Consider the following 17,746-nt stretch of genomic DNA (forward strand, 5'->3'; position numbering starts at 1 on the left):
AAGAAAGTTCTGCTTTTGTTAACTGATAAAAGCTTCCTCTGGCCCTTGATTCATTATTGAGTTACCTCTGGTCCTGTGATTTTTGTATGTTTATTGAAGGTGTTCCGTGTGACTGGCAGGGGCCAAACTAGTATGTAGAATGCAGGATAAGCTTCCAAGTGGTAGCAAAATGACTGCTTCCTCTTGGAGAACAGCAAAATTGGATCCTTAGGGGTGAGGTCAAGACTCTCAATAAAGTTACCTAGAAAGAGTCACTTTGAGAAATCCAAGCAAAGTTATTACAAATAATTGCTCTGTGCTTGGAGCTGAAGGCAGTTAGATGGTGTTGGCCACTGAACACCTAAGCTCATTCCTGGACTGAGTCGTGGGGTGCAATTTGCATCTTGTGGTCATAGTATGGGCTTCCCCAGTTTATTGGAGGAAGTGCAATTCAAATGAGTTTATTCATGGTAAACATGGGTAAGAATTAGCTGTCTATGCCTCATATGAAGCTTGAAGGTAAGAAAATTAACAAGTAAATAGAGGAACAGTTCTTCAAATGTTTTAGCTTTCACATTTGAGAAAAACCTTTACTCGAGATGTTAGAATAAGAACTGTCTAGCAAAAAAGAAGTGTCTAGCATGGTACTGAGCACATAGTAGGTGCTCAGAAAATAATGATGATTGGTTTTCTCCCTTAAAGCAGTACTTGCTTATTATAAAAATCCATATACTTAAAGTAAAAACCTGAAATCCGCTACTTAACATTTGATGATCTCCTCCAGGACATTTTCAATGCACATATAAATGTGTATGTTCTTACGCAAAACTAGGATTATGCCATATATGTTTTTTAAACTGTCTCCGTGTCAGTAAATTGGATCCTTGTAGTTAGTGTCTACAAAGTAGCATCATGTAATATCCTAAGTAGGGAAGAATTTGTCAGTTCTTATAGTTTGACTTGACACATCTAACATGTTGTCGCTTATTTAGCAGGTCTCTTCAGCGGAGGTGCGCATTGGGCCCATGAGACTGACACAGGATCCTATTCAGGTAGGCCTCCATTATTCGTGGGCCTTTGTTTCTGGAGCACCCGATTATAGGAGCACCCTCAGAAGGGTTCCTTCAGTACCACAGCAGGTAGCCAGCCTTGCCCCTACAAACACACCTATGTGTACTTAAATACTGTGTACATATGCCTCTGTGTAAATGCTTGTTTCTATTAATGCCATACTTGAGGAATCAAATTGTTTCCTTGAGGACTTAACCATTGCCCTGTTGGGAGCATAAATACAGTAGGTAGGGTGCATGGTGGGTTGGGACGTAGAGCAACTATTCCACCAAAAAACTGCCCTGCTCCACACCGTGCAGCAGCCAGAAAGGGAAGAAGCTGTGTGTACACATGGCACGGCATGTGCCATGAACCGCAGTTGGACGTGAATCTTGGCTCTAACAGCCAGGTGGCAGTGTGATCTTCCTTGCTTGATTCCTCTACCCAGTGCCCTGTCCATAAAGTAGAGATAATCCCCCTCTCTCATGGGGAACTAGGAGTCCAGTGAAGTTGTATTGAGTGCCCAGAAGACTGCTTGGCAGTGGGCCGTCTCAGTAAATGACAACTGTTGTTGGCTGGGTCGAAAAGATGACAGGAGGCTCCCCTTTCTTGTGCCCTGTGACTTGAGCCAGGCTGTGGTCTAGGCTCTGTAACACGGTGGGAGCTGGCTGTAGGAAGAGAAGGCCGGGTGCTTCTGGCCTTCACTGCACTGTAATAATGTCGGCAACTTGACAACTGTCCTCCCTACAGCCCTCAGCATCCAATGGCCCCTTCAGAGAAACATGGTTTGTACCCTTTTAAGTAGAAAGTGCTTATTGTTAAATCCCCATCTGCATGCACATCTTCCTGATAGGTCTAAATAAGTGAACCTTCTCCCTATAAAAAAGTAGCTTGTTAACACCTGGAAGCATGTCTTGTACTGGGGGGTGGGGGGGAGTGAATAGCAGAAAAAATGTAAGCAAACCAAACATGTAGTTGAAAGTGAAAAACCAAACAAGGAAATGTACTGTTTGATTTATGAGCAAATGGAAAAAAGAAAATGTTTTATTGTTGCTTAGGAAAGGAAATACAAATCTAGGGGAAGGAAAAAAAGAAGAGATTTAAGCTTGGGAAAATTTGATGAAAACAAATTTAGGAGTAGAGGGAGAAAAAAGAATTTACTAAAATAAACATTAGCCACAACTATTTGTGTAGAATACAAACAAGTGGAAAATTCCAGTGATCATTCTGGGGGCATGTACTTTGTTCTCCATTTTGAATAAAGGCAACGACAAAGGATCTAATAATAGTGTTTATTCCCAAAGCAATTTCCTGAATATTTCTTGAGATTAGTGGAGTTTTAGATCAATTAGTTTAATTTACCTTAATTTTTGCCCCGTGTTGTACTGGAAATTAATGATCATAAGGATGTCTCGTTCCTTTAAAAAAATTTAATTTGTCAAATCATAAAGTATTTCAAATATTCATAAAGGTACATAGGTATAGCCGTACCACTTTCATCAAATATTAACAGTATACTTTTTCTATTTGAAGTTTTGGGTTTTTTTTTTTTCCAGAAACAAAAGATTACCCTTAATTATCCTTCTGCCCCCCCATCCTCTCCTCCCTAGAAGCAACCACTACTTGGAAATTTATTATGCTAGATGTTTGCATGCTTTATATATGTATGTGTCCATTCATAATAATTACTTTGTTTTGGGGTATTTTTAAGCTTTATTTGAAAGGCATCAGGCTACAGGCATCATTAGGAAATTTTTCTTTATTCAACATCATTTGCTGTCGTATGTAAGAGTCTATCCCCTAATGTAAGGTCACAAAGATACACTGCTTTGTTGTCTTCAAGGAGTTGTTTTTTTTTTTTTAAGATTTTATTTATTAGAGCATGAGAGGGGAGAGGGTCAGAGGGAGAAGCAGACTCCCTGCTAAGTGGGGATCCCGATATGGGACTCGATCCAGGGACTCCAGGATTATGACCTGAGCTGAAGGCAGTCGCTTAACCAACTGAGCCACCCAGGCGCCCTCTTCGAGGAGTTTTAGCTCTTACATTTAGCTCTGTGGTCCATTTTGAGTTAATTTTTGTGTATGGTGTGAGGTAGGACTTCATTCTTTCACATGTGGATGTTGTTGTTGCAGCACTATTTGTTAAAAAGAATATTCTTTCCCCATTAAATTGTACTGGCACGTTTGTCAAAAATCAACTGACCATAATTGTGAAGGTTTACCTCTGGATTCTCAGTTCTCTTCCATTGGTGTATATGTCTGTCCTATTCCAGTACCACACTGTCTTGATTGCTGTGCTTCAAAGTGTGAGTCCCCTAAGTATTGTAATAAGTCTATAAATCAATTTTGCAAGTATTACCGTGTTAACAATTTTGTCTCCCAATTTGTTAATGGAGAGGTTTTTTCCCTTTCTTTAAATTTTCCTCTTTCCATAATGTTTTATAGTGTTTAGTGTATGTCTTTGATATTTGGTTATTATTCCTAAAATATTTTATTCTTTTTGATTCTATGCCAAATGGAATTATTTCCTTAATTTCATTATTGGGTTATTCATTGGTACAATTTATTTTTATCTTGCAACCTCCTGAGCTCCTTTATTAGCTCTTGGACTTTTTTGTGGATTCTTTAGAATTATCTACAAGGTCATGCCATTAATTCTTCCTTTCCAATTTGAATACCTTTTACTTCATTTTACTTGCCTAGTTGTTTTGCTAGAAACTGCAAAACAATGATGTGTTTAGTTTTTTGAGAGATTTCCATATGTCCTCTCAAAATGGGTTGTTAATGTTCTATACTCCTACAAGCAATATGAGAGTTCTGGTTACTCCAAATCCTTGATGATAATGTTGAGCACTTTATTGACTTATTGCCCATTCTTTTATCTTTTGTGAATGTTTGGCTAAGTCTTTTTATTTTTAATTGGATTGACTTTTAAAACATTACTGAATTGTAATTCTTCATATACTCTTTTCACAAGTGCTTTGTCAGATTTTGAGAATACTTTCTTCCAATCTGGTTCTTCTATAAATTTTCTTAACTTTGGCTTTTAAGCAAAATTTAATTTTGATGTAACCTAATTAGTCTTTTCTTTGAAGGTTATTGCTTGCTGTATCCTCAGAATCTTTACTTACTCCCAGGTTGAAAAGATAATTTCTTAGTTGTTTTTTTGTTGTTGTTGTTTTTGTTTTTTGTTTTTTTTTTTAACTACTGTTTAACAATTTTAGCTCTATCATCAATCTCAAGTTCATTTTGGGGTATGGAATGATGAGGTTTCAGCTCATTTTTTATCCTCATATTGATTCTAATTCTAGCCTCACTTGCTGAAAAGACTATATGATCTTCCATTGAATTTGATGCCTTTGTTACTGACTCTTTGTTGCAACTTGTTTGGTCAATAATGTAAACCAATTTTGAAAATAGTACTCAACAAAAAGCTTTTAAAGATGTATCTCTATTTGAATAGGAAATTCTATATACATGAATTAACTGAACCTTACTAATTATGCTATTCAGACTATATCTTAATTTTTTGACTAATTTTTTTCAGTTTCTATGGCAGTGGCTATGTTGTTATCAGTATCTGCTAATACTTGATGTTTTGAGTCTGTGATGTTACTATGTATTCTTAATTATATATTCCCGGTGACCCTTTTATTATGGGGTGTCTTTTTAAACTTTTTCCTTACATTGTTTTATCTGTTAGAAATGTTGCCACACCAGCTTTTCTTCGTTAACTTTTTTCTAGTATGTTTTTGCTGTTCATTTTCAGTTTTTCTTTATAACTTCATATTAAATATGCCTACTTAAGCAGCACATACCTTTTATTTTTCCAAAATCTGTTCTGATTTTTTGTCTTCTAATAAGTGAATTCAGTCTAGTTACTTGAAGTGTGATTACTGATACAATTAGTCTTATATTTTCTATCTTCTTAACCTTTTTTTTTTATATTTCTGCTTTATGTCAAACTGGCAGTTTTCAGAATTTTTTTTTTTAAGTTATAGGTGGTGTTTCTTTCTTTTCTTTATCTTTTTGGTGGTTACCCTTAAGTAATTTTTTAATACGCGTGCTTGCCAGTCAAATTTTATAACAGAGATACTGTATCCTGTCATATCAAATGTGATCTAGTCCTTGGTAGGATTTAAATTCCCATTAACAGCTCTATGCTCCATTACTAAAAAAACAATTGTCTATAATTTTGGATTTATTTTTAGCTTTTACACATAGGCTATGAAATAACAAAAGGAATACTGTGAACTCATCACCCAATGCGACAGCTGGAATGTTTCTAGTGCTACTGTGGACCCTGCCTGATTCCCATCACATGAGTTTGGCCCAAAATGACAGCAGATTCAAGTGGTCAACAGTCCTTGAGTGAGGGAAAGAATATGGTTTTTAAAAAAGCTCACAAGCTCTACTTAGATCTAAGGATGCCATTCCTACTTGGTCGTATTGAAGCGTAGTTTCATTGACCCATCCAGAAAACAATCGACAGAGCACCTGTAAGTTCAAGGCTCCATAATGTGCTACAAGGGAAGAGAGGCTGCACACGGCTCCCTGACCATCCAGAGGGGTCTGCTCAGTCCGTTCTATTATTTGTAACACTCCAACTTCAGGGACAGTGACACCTAATTAAGTGTTTTTGTGCTTCTGCTACTGATACTGCAACTATCTTAGAAAAACCATACTATGTCCTAGAGCCTTTGTATTTGTATTCGGTTTTCCCCCTGACCTGGCAAAAAATATCTATTGGGAGTACAGTGGCATGCTGAAAATATTAATGAGCTACATCAACCAGAGTCCTTAGGGCTGGGAAGGTACTTGTTGATAAGAACACTTGAGGATGGGGTTGCTTTTGAGGGTGCATTTCTAAGTTCACAAGGGGGAACTTGCTCCCATGTCAGGACATGTAACATGGGGCTCTGCACGCCCTCAGGGAGCTAGCAGGAGCAGTGTGAGAAGTGGAATGGGGCGGGGGGTATTGGAGAAACGTACAGCGTGGTATCATAGAGGGCATCTCTCCTGGGTGAGTGGCTGTGACTCATAGTAAAAGTCCTGTTTTCCAGTCTTGGCAAGAAAATTAAAAATAGGGGAAATGTTATAAGGCAATAGATTCGTATCAGCATTTCAAAATGAAGTGGCCTTTCCTTCATCAATGCCTCGAGGATATTTACTTGTTGAGTGTGTAGAATTGATGTGTTTCTGCTTCGAGTGCTGTCCTCCTCTCCCCTCTCACTCCAACTGGGCTTTTCAACTGGATTTGCAAATGATACTCAGAGCTGTGGTCTAAGCTTTTCCTACCAAGGCAGTGCTTAGCTTTAAAATTTTATTCTTTCATGTTATATGGATGCAGATGGTCTGGAACTGTTAAATATTGGAGCTCCTGTGGCCTCATGGGGAGCTACCCTTACATACCCCATCCTGTCTGTCCTTAGCTACTGCCAAGTCATAGCCTCCACCAAGCCCAGCCAGTTCCTTGGAACTACAGAGTTGGTAGGAATTTTGGTCCCATATTTTAGGGGGTAAAAACAAAAGTAAATTAACATGATTACACAGGCTGTGGAGTCAGGCTGACCTCAGTTCAAATACTGATAGTTGTGTGGCTATAGGTGAGTCTCTTATCCATTCCAACCCTTTGTTTCCAGATTTACAAATTAAGGGATAGTTCACATCTCCAAGAATTGTTAAAGGGTTATTGAATAAGATCCTGTGTTTGAAGTATTTTCAGTATAATGGCTGCCCTTAAATTCACATCAAACTGTGGCTGTGACTAGCATCACTTTCTAGGGACATTCACGGAAAGCTTTCAAACCATTTGTTCCTACGAATTTCACCTCCCCCCCAGATTGACAATGGTTTAGTATGTGGATACAACTAATAAAATCTATACATGTGATCTATTCTAGAAACTGTTAGCAAGATTTGCTTAAAGCCAAACCAAGTATTTTGAAAAGTGATGCAAAGTAGTAGACATAGGGAATGCATGTGGAGATGTGTGGAAGCATTCTTACGGATAAAAAATACCGATAATGAATGTTTGTTCTTCAGGTTGAGGAGAAGTTAGTTTTATCTTCATGTTTTTCGTAATTAGCCTTCACCAGAGGAGAAAGAGTTACATTCTAATTTGATTATCCAAGACCGATTATTGCTCTCCTCAAAGATATTCTTCAGCATTTGTTGATTAAACTTGTCAAAGGACTGGTTATAAGGATTTCCAGCAAACAAGAGAACCTCCACTGGAGCCATGGCAAGCTCACTGAAGGAGGAGTTGGGAGATGGGGATCCAGCTGTGCTGCTGCTTGGCTTGGGGAAGGTGTTGTTCTCATTTATGGAATGGGGGGTGATGGATCACCCCCAGAGTCCCTTCCTGCTCCAGGAAGTCCAGAGAGTCCTGGCCTCTGTTCTTGTCATTGCCACTAGGCTACCCCCCTCCCCCAATTCCCTGTGGTCTGTGTTACCCCTCTGCAACTGCTCATACCAGACCACTGTACTTGATTCTCTTAGCCCTGCCCTGGATCAGCCCTTACTTCATCATTGTAGCTAGGATGGAGAGATGAATAAAACACTGTGGCTGTAACAAGGTTTAGACAGTACTCTCTTTGCAGGAAGAAAGAGGCCTTGCGTGGAGTTTGGGGTCTTGGTAGTTATGTTTGAAAAGCAGTAGAGGTAGCCCTTGCTTTGTACAGTCTTAATATGTAGAGATTTCAGAGTTGAGATAAATCCTACCAGATCCCCACAACATGTTTTAGATTGCAATTACATTAGTGTACTAACTGAGCAATTGCAGTGAATATGGGTTCTCTTGCTAGCACGTGAGTCCACACACCACTATGCTATTAACAGATGTGTAGCCCCATCAGTAACCAATCGCATCACCTTTTTAAAAGTCTTCATGATTGGTCTTTGCCACCTGTTCTTCCCATTCAAGCACAGACAGCAAAGTGTATAGCTGTTGCCATCTGGTCTCTCACATGGCGTTATACGCAAATAAAGCATCAAAAGAGGGAAGTAACCAACAGAGATGAAAGTGCATCAAAGAAATGCAAAGTAATAATGCCAGAGGGAAGTTGAAGTGGAATGTAAATGAGGTTAGAGGAGGGAGAGCTGACCCTGAGGATGTTCATACTGTCACACTGAGGTATTCTAGATCTGCGGCCAGAGGTAGTTCAGCTTGCAGTGATGGTCAACATCAGTGAGGAAAGTGGTTGTGGTGAAAAGAATGAAATGTCTCAGAGGAAGTAAAAAAACTACGTTAGTTAATGGAACTCAGGGGGATATTTCATGGCATTGAAAGTAGGGAGGACAAAATATTGGATAAAACACTGGAGCTGACCCAGGCTTAGGGCTTTCTGATACCCCAAGGCATCAAAAAGATGCTTACACTCTGTATCCTTAATTTATCCAATTTGGAGAAGGCATACCCTGTTGAAGCTACCCTTAGTTCTTTCTAAAAAGAAAGTATTTTAATTTTCAGTGTTTCTAATGTTTTAATTTACAGTGTCCTGAAAAAATGTTTTACTTTATTTCATACAGTTAAAACCAACAAAAAGTTTTCGTGTTTGGAAAAAATTTCTAAGGTCCTAGGACAGTCATTTTTACCATTGTTTAAGATTGCCTTTTGTGGTGGTTTTTAGAGTCTGTCCCTACCACATGATGCAAGGATTGCCTATACTTGTGTTCTGATCCTGGACAGGACCCAAGTAGACCCAGATCTATCCCAGAAGGAAGGTGTTGCTTCATTGTCCCTGGCTTCATCCCAGATCAGATTTTCTACTCTTTTGATATGTTTACAGCAGTGTGGTTAAGTTGATATAACAAAATTGTTTCCTTCTGCCCATTCCCTTGTACCTAGATTCTTGTCTGAGCATCATGTGTGTACCCTGGTGTGATCACCACTCCGTAGTGCACTTATTGTGTTTATCTTTACTTGTCTCATCTGCTTGCTTTCTAGGGATGGAAACTAGACTATGTCCATTCCTATCAGCTTTTTTTGAGATTGGCCTCAGTGAATGGCCAATAAATATTTAAAAACAGCCACCTCTGACAAACTAAGTAGTGATAAATAGGAAGTTAAATACAGGGAGGGACTGTAGTGCTTACGGTCTTTTTGGTTTTGTTCTTTGGCTGCAAGTAAGAGCTGCCTTAGACAACCAAGTAAATAAATGAATTAAACATATTTGTGCAGTTTTTTTTTTTCTTTGTAGATTTGAAGGAGGAATTGAGAAGCTGTGCCTTACAGAGTGTGGCTGTGGGCCATCTCTGAGTACCTTGACAGCAGGAGTTGAAGGCTTTTATTGTCTCTGCTATCACCGAGCCACAGGTCTCAATTCCCAGCTTTTGTGTCTCTTTTGTTCAAATTCCAAATTTCTGTAAACAGAGTATCATTAGCCCAGCTGTGCTGGGAGATAGGGACGGGGAGTCCAAGCCTGGTTACATCCAAAAATGGTAATTACTATAGTACTTTAAAATGTATATATTTTTAATTCCTGTAGCTTTTTCACTTAGGAGTTGAATTATTGAACACTAGTTTTTCTGATTTTTTATAGATGGGAAGAATATTATTTTTAAAATTTTTACTCTAATTCCAGTTAGTTAACAACCAGTGTTAGATTTGTTTCCAGTGTACAGTATAGTAATTTAAAAGTTCCATACATCACCCTTAAATGGGAAGAATTTTAAATACTATCTAAAGAAATTCTCTCATGAGTGCTTTTATAATATAAAATAGTCCTGTTCTAAAATGTAGATGTTATTATTCAGGTACAGTGAGGCCAACAGATCAGGAAAGCACTGTGATTAAATAGTCTGTCGCTCAGAGGAGGGGCCACGCCTTGCCGTAAAGGACCACACACACAGAGAGCACCAGTGTTGGTCAGGAGGCAGAGAGAGCAAGGGGAAAATATGGCCAAGAGCCTCCCCTGTGGCTTCTGTGGGAAGGAATGGGTAAGGGAGCGTGAGCAGGTGTGGCTGGTATGAATCATTCCATGGGAATCTGGGGTATAGCTGTTGTCTCTAGTTGGTTGGTACTTGGCCCTGGCGGGATGAGGGCAGGTGGAGAGTGGTTCCATGCATTAAAGCATGATAAAAGATGGGGTAGGGGTATGGGCTTTGCATTGGTTTGCCTTCGAAGGGTGCTTTCCTAGGCACGTCTCCTGCTACCTCTACAAATTGGCCAACCCTCAGAAGCAGTCTCCACAGGGTCAGCAAGGCTCCAGATGTCAAAGCATCAGAACTATAGAAAAATAACAAGACCTGATGAAGAGAATTTCTCCCTTTGAGTCTGTTGTGAGTTTTCATGTGAAATCTAGTTTAAGTTCCTGAAATGGCCTTACCTTGATGTAACCCTCTGCTGTGAACTAGACTTTCCCTGTCACCCTCCCCTCTGTCACACGGGCTTCCTTATAGTTCCTTGAACGCGTCAGGCACTCATCCGACTGTAGGGGCCCACAGAACCATTCCTTTGGCTACGAATACTTGCCCCTCAGATAGCAATTTGACTTCCTTTTTGTTTCCTTCCTTTTTGTTTGCATCTGTTACTTTGTGAGTGAGGCCTACCCTACTTAATGCGGCAGTCGGTACCCACTCTGGCTCCTGCTTACCGCTTCCTGTTTGTAGGTAGCACCTACCACTTTTAACATGCTGTGTCATTTGCTTGCTTATTATGCGTGCTGTTGCTCCCTCTCCAGTGCAGGGGGTCTCCACTCTGTTCATCAGTGTACTCTAAGCAACTAAAAACAGTTCCTGGAACATAACAGGTGCTTGGGAAATTTTTATTCAATAATAATATTTTTCCAAAAGTGGTACACCCTATTCTGAGGATACATAAGGAATATGAGATTAATCTGTAGCAATGTCCCACATGGGAACACAATTGTGTTCTTACTGTATTGGCCAATTATTGAGGCCAAATGGTATAAAGGAAACCTAAAGTGGTGAGATTCTCGTTCAGCAATCCCTCATTTAGCCAGCCAGATGACAGAAGGAATTCTCTCACCTTTGCTGACTTTGAGGCTCTGTATATGGAGTTTTTCTTGTTAATACCATAGCTGCCCCAAGTCGAGGGCCAATGACTTCACACACAAACCAGTTGATTCTACCTGACTTTTTCATTGTAGCTCTTATTTCATCTGAAGGCTTTCTTTTCATTATCAAATCCACGGGGCGATGCCCTTCAATTCCCTTGGAAGAGCCACTCTCACTTCTTCCTGGAAGTTAGCTCTGTGGTCAAAAACTCTTAGAAGCACTCTGGACTGAGGAGTGACAGACCAGGATGAGCTCTTAATAAGTCTGGCTGGCTGCCTTATGTGTTATAAGGGTATGATTTCAAGCCATGTGCTAGGAAGAAAATGGCAAAATCCTGCTGAAAAATATCTCTTCTGGAAACGTGGCATTTGGGAAACAGGAAATGATTTAAACAAATGTAAAACAAATGACATGATATATTCAGATATGTAATGATGTTGAGCTATTGGGGAGGTTTAGGTATGAAATGGTATTGTGGGGGCAACCCCCTTTGGTCCCCTCCCTCCTTGGGAGCTTTGTCCTATCACTTTGCTATTGCTCAGTAAATGTTGCTTTGCTGCCCCCCCCAAATGGTATTGTGGTTTTTGTTTTGTTTTTAAGATTTTATTTATTTGTCAGAGAGAGCACAAGCAGGGGGAGCAGGCAGAGGGAGAGGGAGAAGCAGACTTCCCACTGAGCAGGGAGCCCAATGCGGGGCTCCATCCCAGGACCCTGGGATCATGACCTGAGCCGAAGGCCGATGCTTAACCGACTGAGCCCCCCCAGGCGCCCCTAAACAGTCTTTATCTTCAGTAGATTCGTGCTGTTGAAATGATGTGATATGCAGGCTTTGCTGCAAACTAATGTCAGAGTCGAGAAGTGGGCAGGGATGGAAATGAAGCCAGACTGGCCCGGAGTTAGTTTATTGCTGACGCCAGGACATGGGTGCAGTAGGCTTATTAGACTGTTGTGTGTATTTTTCAGTATATTGCCAATTCTCGATAAAATATTTTGAAAATGTAATGGTTGGACAGTTTGTCTTTCTGAATTTAAATGAAACACATTTTATATTTCATCATCAAAATGATACTGGTTGGAACGCCTGGGTGGCTCAGTTGGTTAAGCGTCTGCCTTTGCTCAGGTCATGATCCCAGGGTCCTGGGATCGAGTCCTGCATCAGGCTCCGGGAGCCTGTTTCTCCCTCTCCCTCTGCTCTTCTTCCCCACTCATGGTCTCTCTCTCTCTCTCTCTCTCTCTCTCTGACAAACAAAATCTTTTAAAAAGAAAAGAATGATACTGGTTATTGGTTTAAAGGTTTTTCTTGTTGAGGAAAAAGAAAACCCTTCTGTTGCTAATTCTTTAAACTAGCAGTGGATGCTCAAGAACATTCAACGCTTTATCCATGTCTTTGAGATAATTAGGTGTTTCTGTTGGACCTCTTATTTGTAATAATAGTAAAACCCTTTTGTGTTTTGCAGGAAACGCTACAGGTAGTTAACCTTTACCTCACCAGCTATTTACTGAGCAGCTAGTAAGTGGCAGCTTGGTGCTGAGCACAGCAGTGGGGGTGGAGGTAATTGGGAACATAGCAGGCAGTTCCTTGTGGTCCTGAAGCTCAATCCCAGTGGAGAAGATAGATCATGATCAAGCAAATAAATGAACCAGTTCAGGTGGTGGTAAGGCTGTCTCTGGCTTTCCGCCAGAGAATTGGGCGCTGGAGCCCAGGGGCTGGTGAGGGCAACCAGGGTGAAGTCTGGTACCTTCTTTCCAGTGGGGCCACACTTCTCAATGAGGCAAGAAGAGACAGGTTTTCCTTAGTTTAGCTCCATCACCTTCTCCTTGCATGGTCATTCTTTCCAGAGTCCAGCATGGGTTGGGTATTAGAATGAGTTTTTGAAGTTGCTTTGAGTTCCTTCCCTTTCCTGTGTCTTTAAAGGGATTTAATTGCTAAGATCAGAGAGTTGACCTGCAGGTACTGAGAGGCCAACACCACCTGCACTGAAACCAAACATGTGTATGTAGGAACCATAGTCCCAGCTGTGTTAATTATCCTGTTAATAATTTCACTGCTTAGAAGGGGAAGAATGAAGGGGAGTAAGTCGGAGGGGGAGACGAACCATGAGAGACGATGGACTCTGAAAAACAAACTGAGGGTTCTAGAGGGGAGGGGGTGGGGGGATGGGTTAGCCTGGTGATGGGTATTAAAGAGGGCACATTCTGCATGGAGCACTGGGTGTTATGCACAAACAATGAATCATGGAACACTACATCAAAAACTAATGATGTAATGTATGGTGATTAACATAACAATAAAAATTATTTAAAAAAATAATTTCACTGCTTAATATACTTAACAACAAAGCCAACTGGGAAATTAAAAATGAGTAACAACCCCCCCAGAATGACTGAGGACCTACTCGTGCTCATGTAGGTCTCACAACTAGCTAGCGTGGCGCATCTGACCGTGGAGAATCTATAGCACAAAGGGATGAAATACCTTGTTCAGACACACACTGGAATCAGTCGGAGGAGCTGGGGTTTAAACCCAGGTAGTTCCTCTCTAGATGCCGCATTTTAAACTTGTCTACTGTAGGCTCATGTTTAATACAGCCTGTAAGGATGATGATTGCTTGTAAGATGCTTTTTTTGTATTTCAGGTTTTGCTGATCTTTGCAAAGGAAGATAGTCAGAGTGATGGATTCTGGTGGGCCTGTGACAGAGCTGGTTATAGATGCAATATTGCTCGGACTCCAGAGTCAGCCCTTGAATGCTTTCTAGATAAGCATCATGAAATTATCGTAATAGATCACAGACAAACTCGAAACTTTGATGCAGAAGCGGTGTGCAGGTACCTTTCCTAATGGAATATGCTTGTTAAACGTTCACTTAATAGCCTAAAATGACTGTCACTTAGAGATGTCTTTAGTTCCATCCCAAGTATTTCTAAAATGTGTGTTGATGCTTCTAAGCAGTCTGTGCAGATTTCTGTGATGAAAGCTGTAGCTCCTCCTATAGATTTAGTTCACCTTTTCTGTTTTTCCACATTTGAGTTCCAGTGAATTTAGAGGTGTGATCTGGGTGTCTCTGAAAATGTCAAGGTGTTTTTCCCCCCAAGTATTGCTCATATTTCACACACACACGCACACACACACACACACACGCACGCAAGAGACATTAAAATTCACACAGTTTTTGTTATACAGATGGGGTTTGGATTTAAACCAGATATTTTAATCTTAATTATTCTGTCCCAAAATGAACATCGGAAATGTGTGAAATACACATGTCGCCCTGCCTGACACAGATGGGTAGATTCTACAGCGGTTGGGGAGCACAAGCAGCTACTTTACCACAGCAGAAAATCTTTCAGGGATCCAAATGCCCCACTTGTTTACAGAAATGCTTGCACTCCAGAGGGAAAATGCATGCCTGTTCATAAATAAATGCAGTCATAAGAGTTTTCTGTGGATGAACTGATCCATTTAGCAGAAGTGGAATGCTTTGAAGCTAGACAGCAAGAGGTCACTAATTAAATGCTAGACCAGCACAGACTCCAATTACATATGGAGCTGGAATTTTCTTGAATATTAGTAAGTGAAATGAAAGGTAAGGAAGTGGCTTCTTAGATCCTTTGGCACCCTGACAAGAAATGATTGGATTAAGAGACATTTCTCACCATAGGCATTGCCTTGTTATTTTTTGATCCTTCTCAGGTTCTCAAAGAATTTTTCTTACAGAACCTATTTTAAAATGTCTTACTGGCCTCAAATAATCTTACTATTGTGCATAGAAATATTTTCTTTTTAAATTATTATAGATGTGAATAAGTGTATCATAAAATATTTGGATGGTACTTTCAGTATTAAGAAAAGAAATACTAAGAAATATTTAGTAAGAAATACTAAGAAAAAAATACTTTTTCTTTTTAAATGATCCAAAGGATAGAATTCGGTCCTTTATAACTAGATCTACTTTTGCTTGGGCCTGACTTAATTTTCTTAAATGATTTTGTAGTAGAAACACCACTGTCCTTTGTGTATACATGGAATGATTTAAGACAAGTTTCAGGTATAAAAAGAAATTCTTTTTATTCAGGTGAAGAAAGATTAGCAGATAAGCTTTACAATCTTCCTTGAATATAAAGAAATGTAGTTTTTTTTTTTTTTATCTAATGTACTTGTGTCTTAGCTGCACAGAGAAACAGTGGGGGATCTGTGTAGGTCAGAAGCCAGGTCGTGTATCAGGGGGTGTGTTTACTGACTCTTACTTATTATGTTCAGGGAAGCCAGATTCCTGAATGCATGGCTGCCAGTACATGCCCCCCCAAAATGAGTAAGGGACACACTCCTGGCAGATGTACATTCATTACTGTCATCCATGGTCCAAGATCCCTGGATTTTTGAGCTAGACTGGACCTTAACATGCTTCCTTGGACCTCCACCCACCGATTGCAGTCCCCCTTCGTCCTCTCCACCAGGAAGAGGTCTGAGTCTCTCTGGCTATACCAGTTCCTTTGGAGGAATGAGAAAGAAGAGATAAGCAGCAGGAAGCAACCCCCAAAATGAAAGCCAGTTTCAAAAGAAGCTAAGGGAGCATGGGCTCCAGCCCAGTTACGTTCTTCACAGTGTTTGCACCTCTTGAGGCCCACTCCTCAGAACGTAGCCTTGCAGTGTAGCCTTGACTTCTCTTGTTGGGGTGGAAGAGGTTGCACAAGGCTGAGAGGTGCTTAGTATTTCCCTAGACAGTAGGGTGCACCTCGGACTTGCTATGCATTTTTTTCATTAGGTGGTAACTGGTATTTCTGCTGAGAATTCAGTAGGCTCATAGGTAAAAAAAAAAAAAAAAAAAAAATGGTACCTTGGCCTCATTAAGACCTGTGCTATGGGGTGGCTGAATAGGAAGTAGTCTGTGCTAGCCTTAATAGGGGGTCTTGACTTGCTCTTCCTGTCCCACAGTGAGTTAAGGCGTTGAACTTCAGGAGTTTGTTCAAATACCATTTATCTACCATGGGAACCTTTACTTCCCAGGAAGACGAGAGCTGGTCACTTTCCTGAACCTCCCACCCACGTAGAGTGAGATCTCAAGGAATAGGAAATTGGGAAAGTACCTTTTTTGAGAAAGGTCAGGAAATGTGAGAGTTGAAGGAAATGAAGCAATACAAGCTGGCTTTTTCTAGGGGAGCAGTAGTGCAAATATGTTGTAGTGCAGAAGAGCTGAAATGCCAATAGCTAGAAAGATCAACAAATACATGTTGTTTCACAAATTACTCAAGAGCAGCCTTGAGCCTTCTGTTCTTAGAGATGATGGTTCTCTTCCCAGGGATCTCAAAATACACAGAGTCCAGACAGAGGAAATGGGTCAAAACAAGCAGGCTTATTTGTACTAAGCTTCAAGTATGTGGCTCTTTATTAATAGTTCATTCCATTCACGAGCCCTGACCAGGATAATCCAGAATCAGAGCTGCGGCATACAATAGCACATGTTGTAAGAAGATGCACGGACCTCAAAGTTCTAGATCCTTACGTAGTCTAATCCTATTAAAATCCTAGGGAATAAACGACACACAAGTGGTCATAGGACAGCGGGGATCAGCAGGGACCATGGCTGCACTGCAGCATTGCCCAACCCTAGTTTGTGACCCACTCGCTGAAAGCGTTTCAGCACAAACAACAGTATGACCAAAACAAATTAGGCGGCTCTTTGTATCGCTCTTATGAGTTTCAACCCGAATTGGTATGTCCAGCTGCCAGTGAGTATTTTAGTTTTTATTATAAGGTCATCTTTCTGAGCTATCTACTATTTTAAAAGATGCAGAGCAATTAGCTCCCTAAGTACAAACTGATAACTGAAGATCTGTGGGACTGCCCGTTTCTTTGCGGAGTGGAATTTCAGTCAGAAAACATGGAATTTAAGTGGAATTTGCCAGTTTTTGAAGTGAAAAATTGGCAGATCTGACCCATTGGACAGCTGCCCAGGCGTTTAAAAACAAAACAAAACAAAACTTTTTTTTTTTTAAAGGAAAAACAGAGATTGTCCTAATCTTCAAGGGCATCTTTCTCTGTTGTCTTTACACGTTTCCAGACTTTCTCTTGAGAGAAAGATTGGGTTTTGTGCCATTTTTCAATGTGAAGTTTCCGCATTTGTTCATTGTAACAAAGCCCAGATCACCTGGTTTGACTTGGAGCCTTCTCGTTGCAGGTCGATCCGGGCCACAAATCCTTCCGAGCACACGGTGATCCTGGCGGTGGTTTCACAAGCGTAAGCCCCTCCCCCACCCCCCATCCCCAGTTGGCGGTGGTACTGTTCATTCTGAAACATGTGTCTGACGGAATCCAGACTGTGAGCCAGCAGGCAGTGGGCATGCCCTTGGCCCCACAACACCAACTTTAGATCTCACTTTGTGGGGGGTGTCCTTTGTGTTGCAAGGTTCTGGATATATTTAGGTTTCTCTCTGTCATCCTTAACCGCTGTTAACCCATCCTAGTACGCATGAGGAGAAAATGGGTGCTCGTTGCATGCTAGAAATGAAGAGAAGATCTGAGGGAGATGTCTGGGGAGAATTTGTTCCCGCTCCTCTTTTTTCTTTGAAGAAAAGAGGTAGGAGACTTCTTGTTTTTCACTGAAGAAGAAACAAATTACAGCATGAGCAGAGAGAAGCACTAAATACACTGGAAGGAAAGGATTGTATAGTTGGGGTCAGGACTGCTCTGCGTCTAGA

At 40.6% G+C, this 17,746-nt stretch overlaps 1 protein-coding gene across 5 annotated transcripts in view; it reads left to right on the plus strand.

Annotated features, from left to right (window-relative positions):
- PDE8B (phosphodiesterase 8B) overlaps positions 1–17,746 on the plus strand; it is a 240,178-nt gene that overhangs the window by 140,172 nt on the left and 82,260 nt on the right. For 3 of the 5 annotated variants that reach the window (XM_035727516.1, XM_035727513.1, XM_035727515.1), the window contains exons 2-4: positions 972–1,031; positions 13,686–13,876; positions 17,227–17,286. In XM_035727516.1, the coding sequence (XP_035583409.1) occupies positions 972–1,031; positions 13,686–13,876; positions 17,227–17,286 (311 nt within the window). The remainder of the gene's footprint in view (positions 1–971; positions 1,032–13,685; positions 13,877–17,226; positions 17,287–17,746) is intronic. The other 2 variants (XM_035727517.1, XM_035727514.1) reach the window with 1 other exon arrangement.

This window comes from Zalophus californianus, chromosome 5 (genome assembly GCF_009762305.2).
Source record: "Zalophus californianus isolate mZalCal1 chromosome 5, mZalCal1.pri.v2, whole genome shotgun sequence".
NCBI lineage: Eukaryota > Metazoa > Chordata > Mammalia > Carnivora > Otariidae > Zalophus > Zalophus californianus.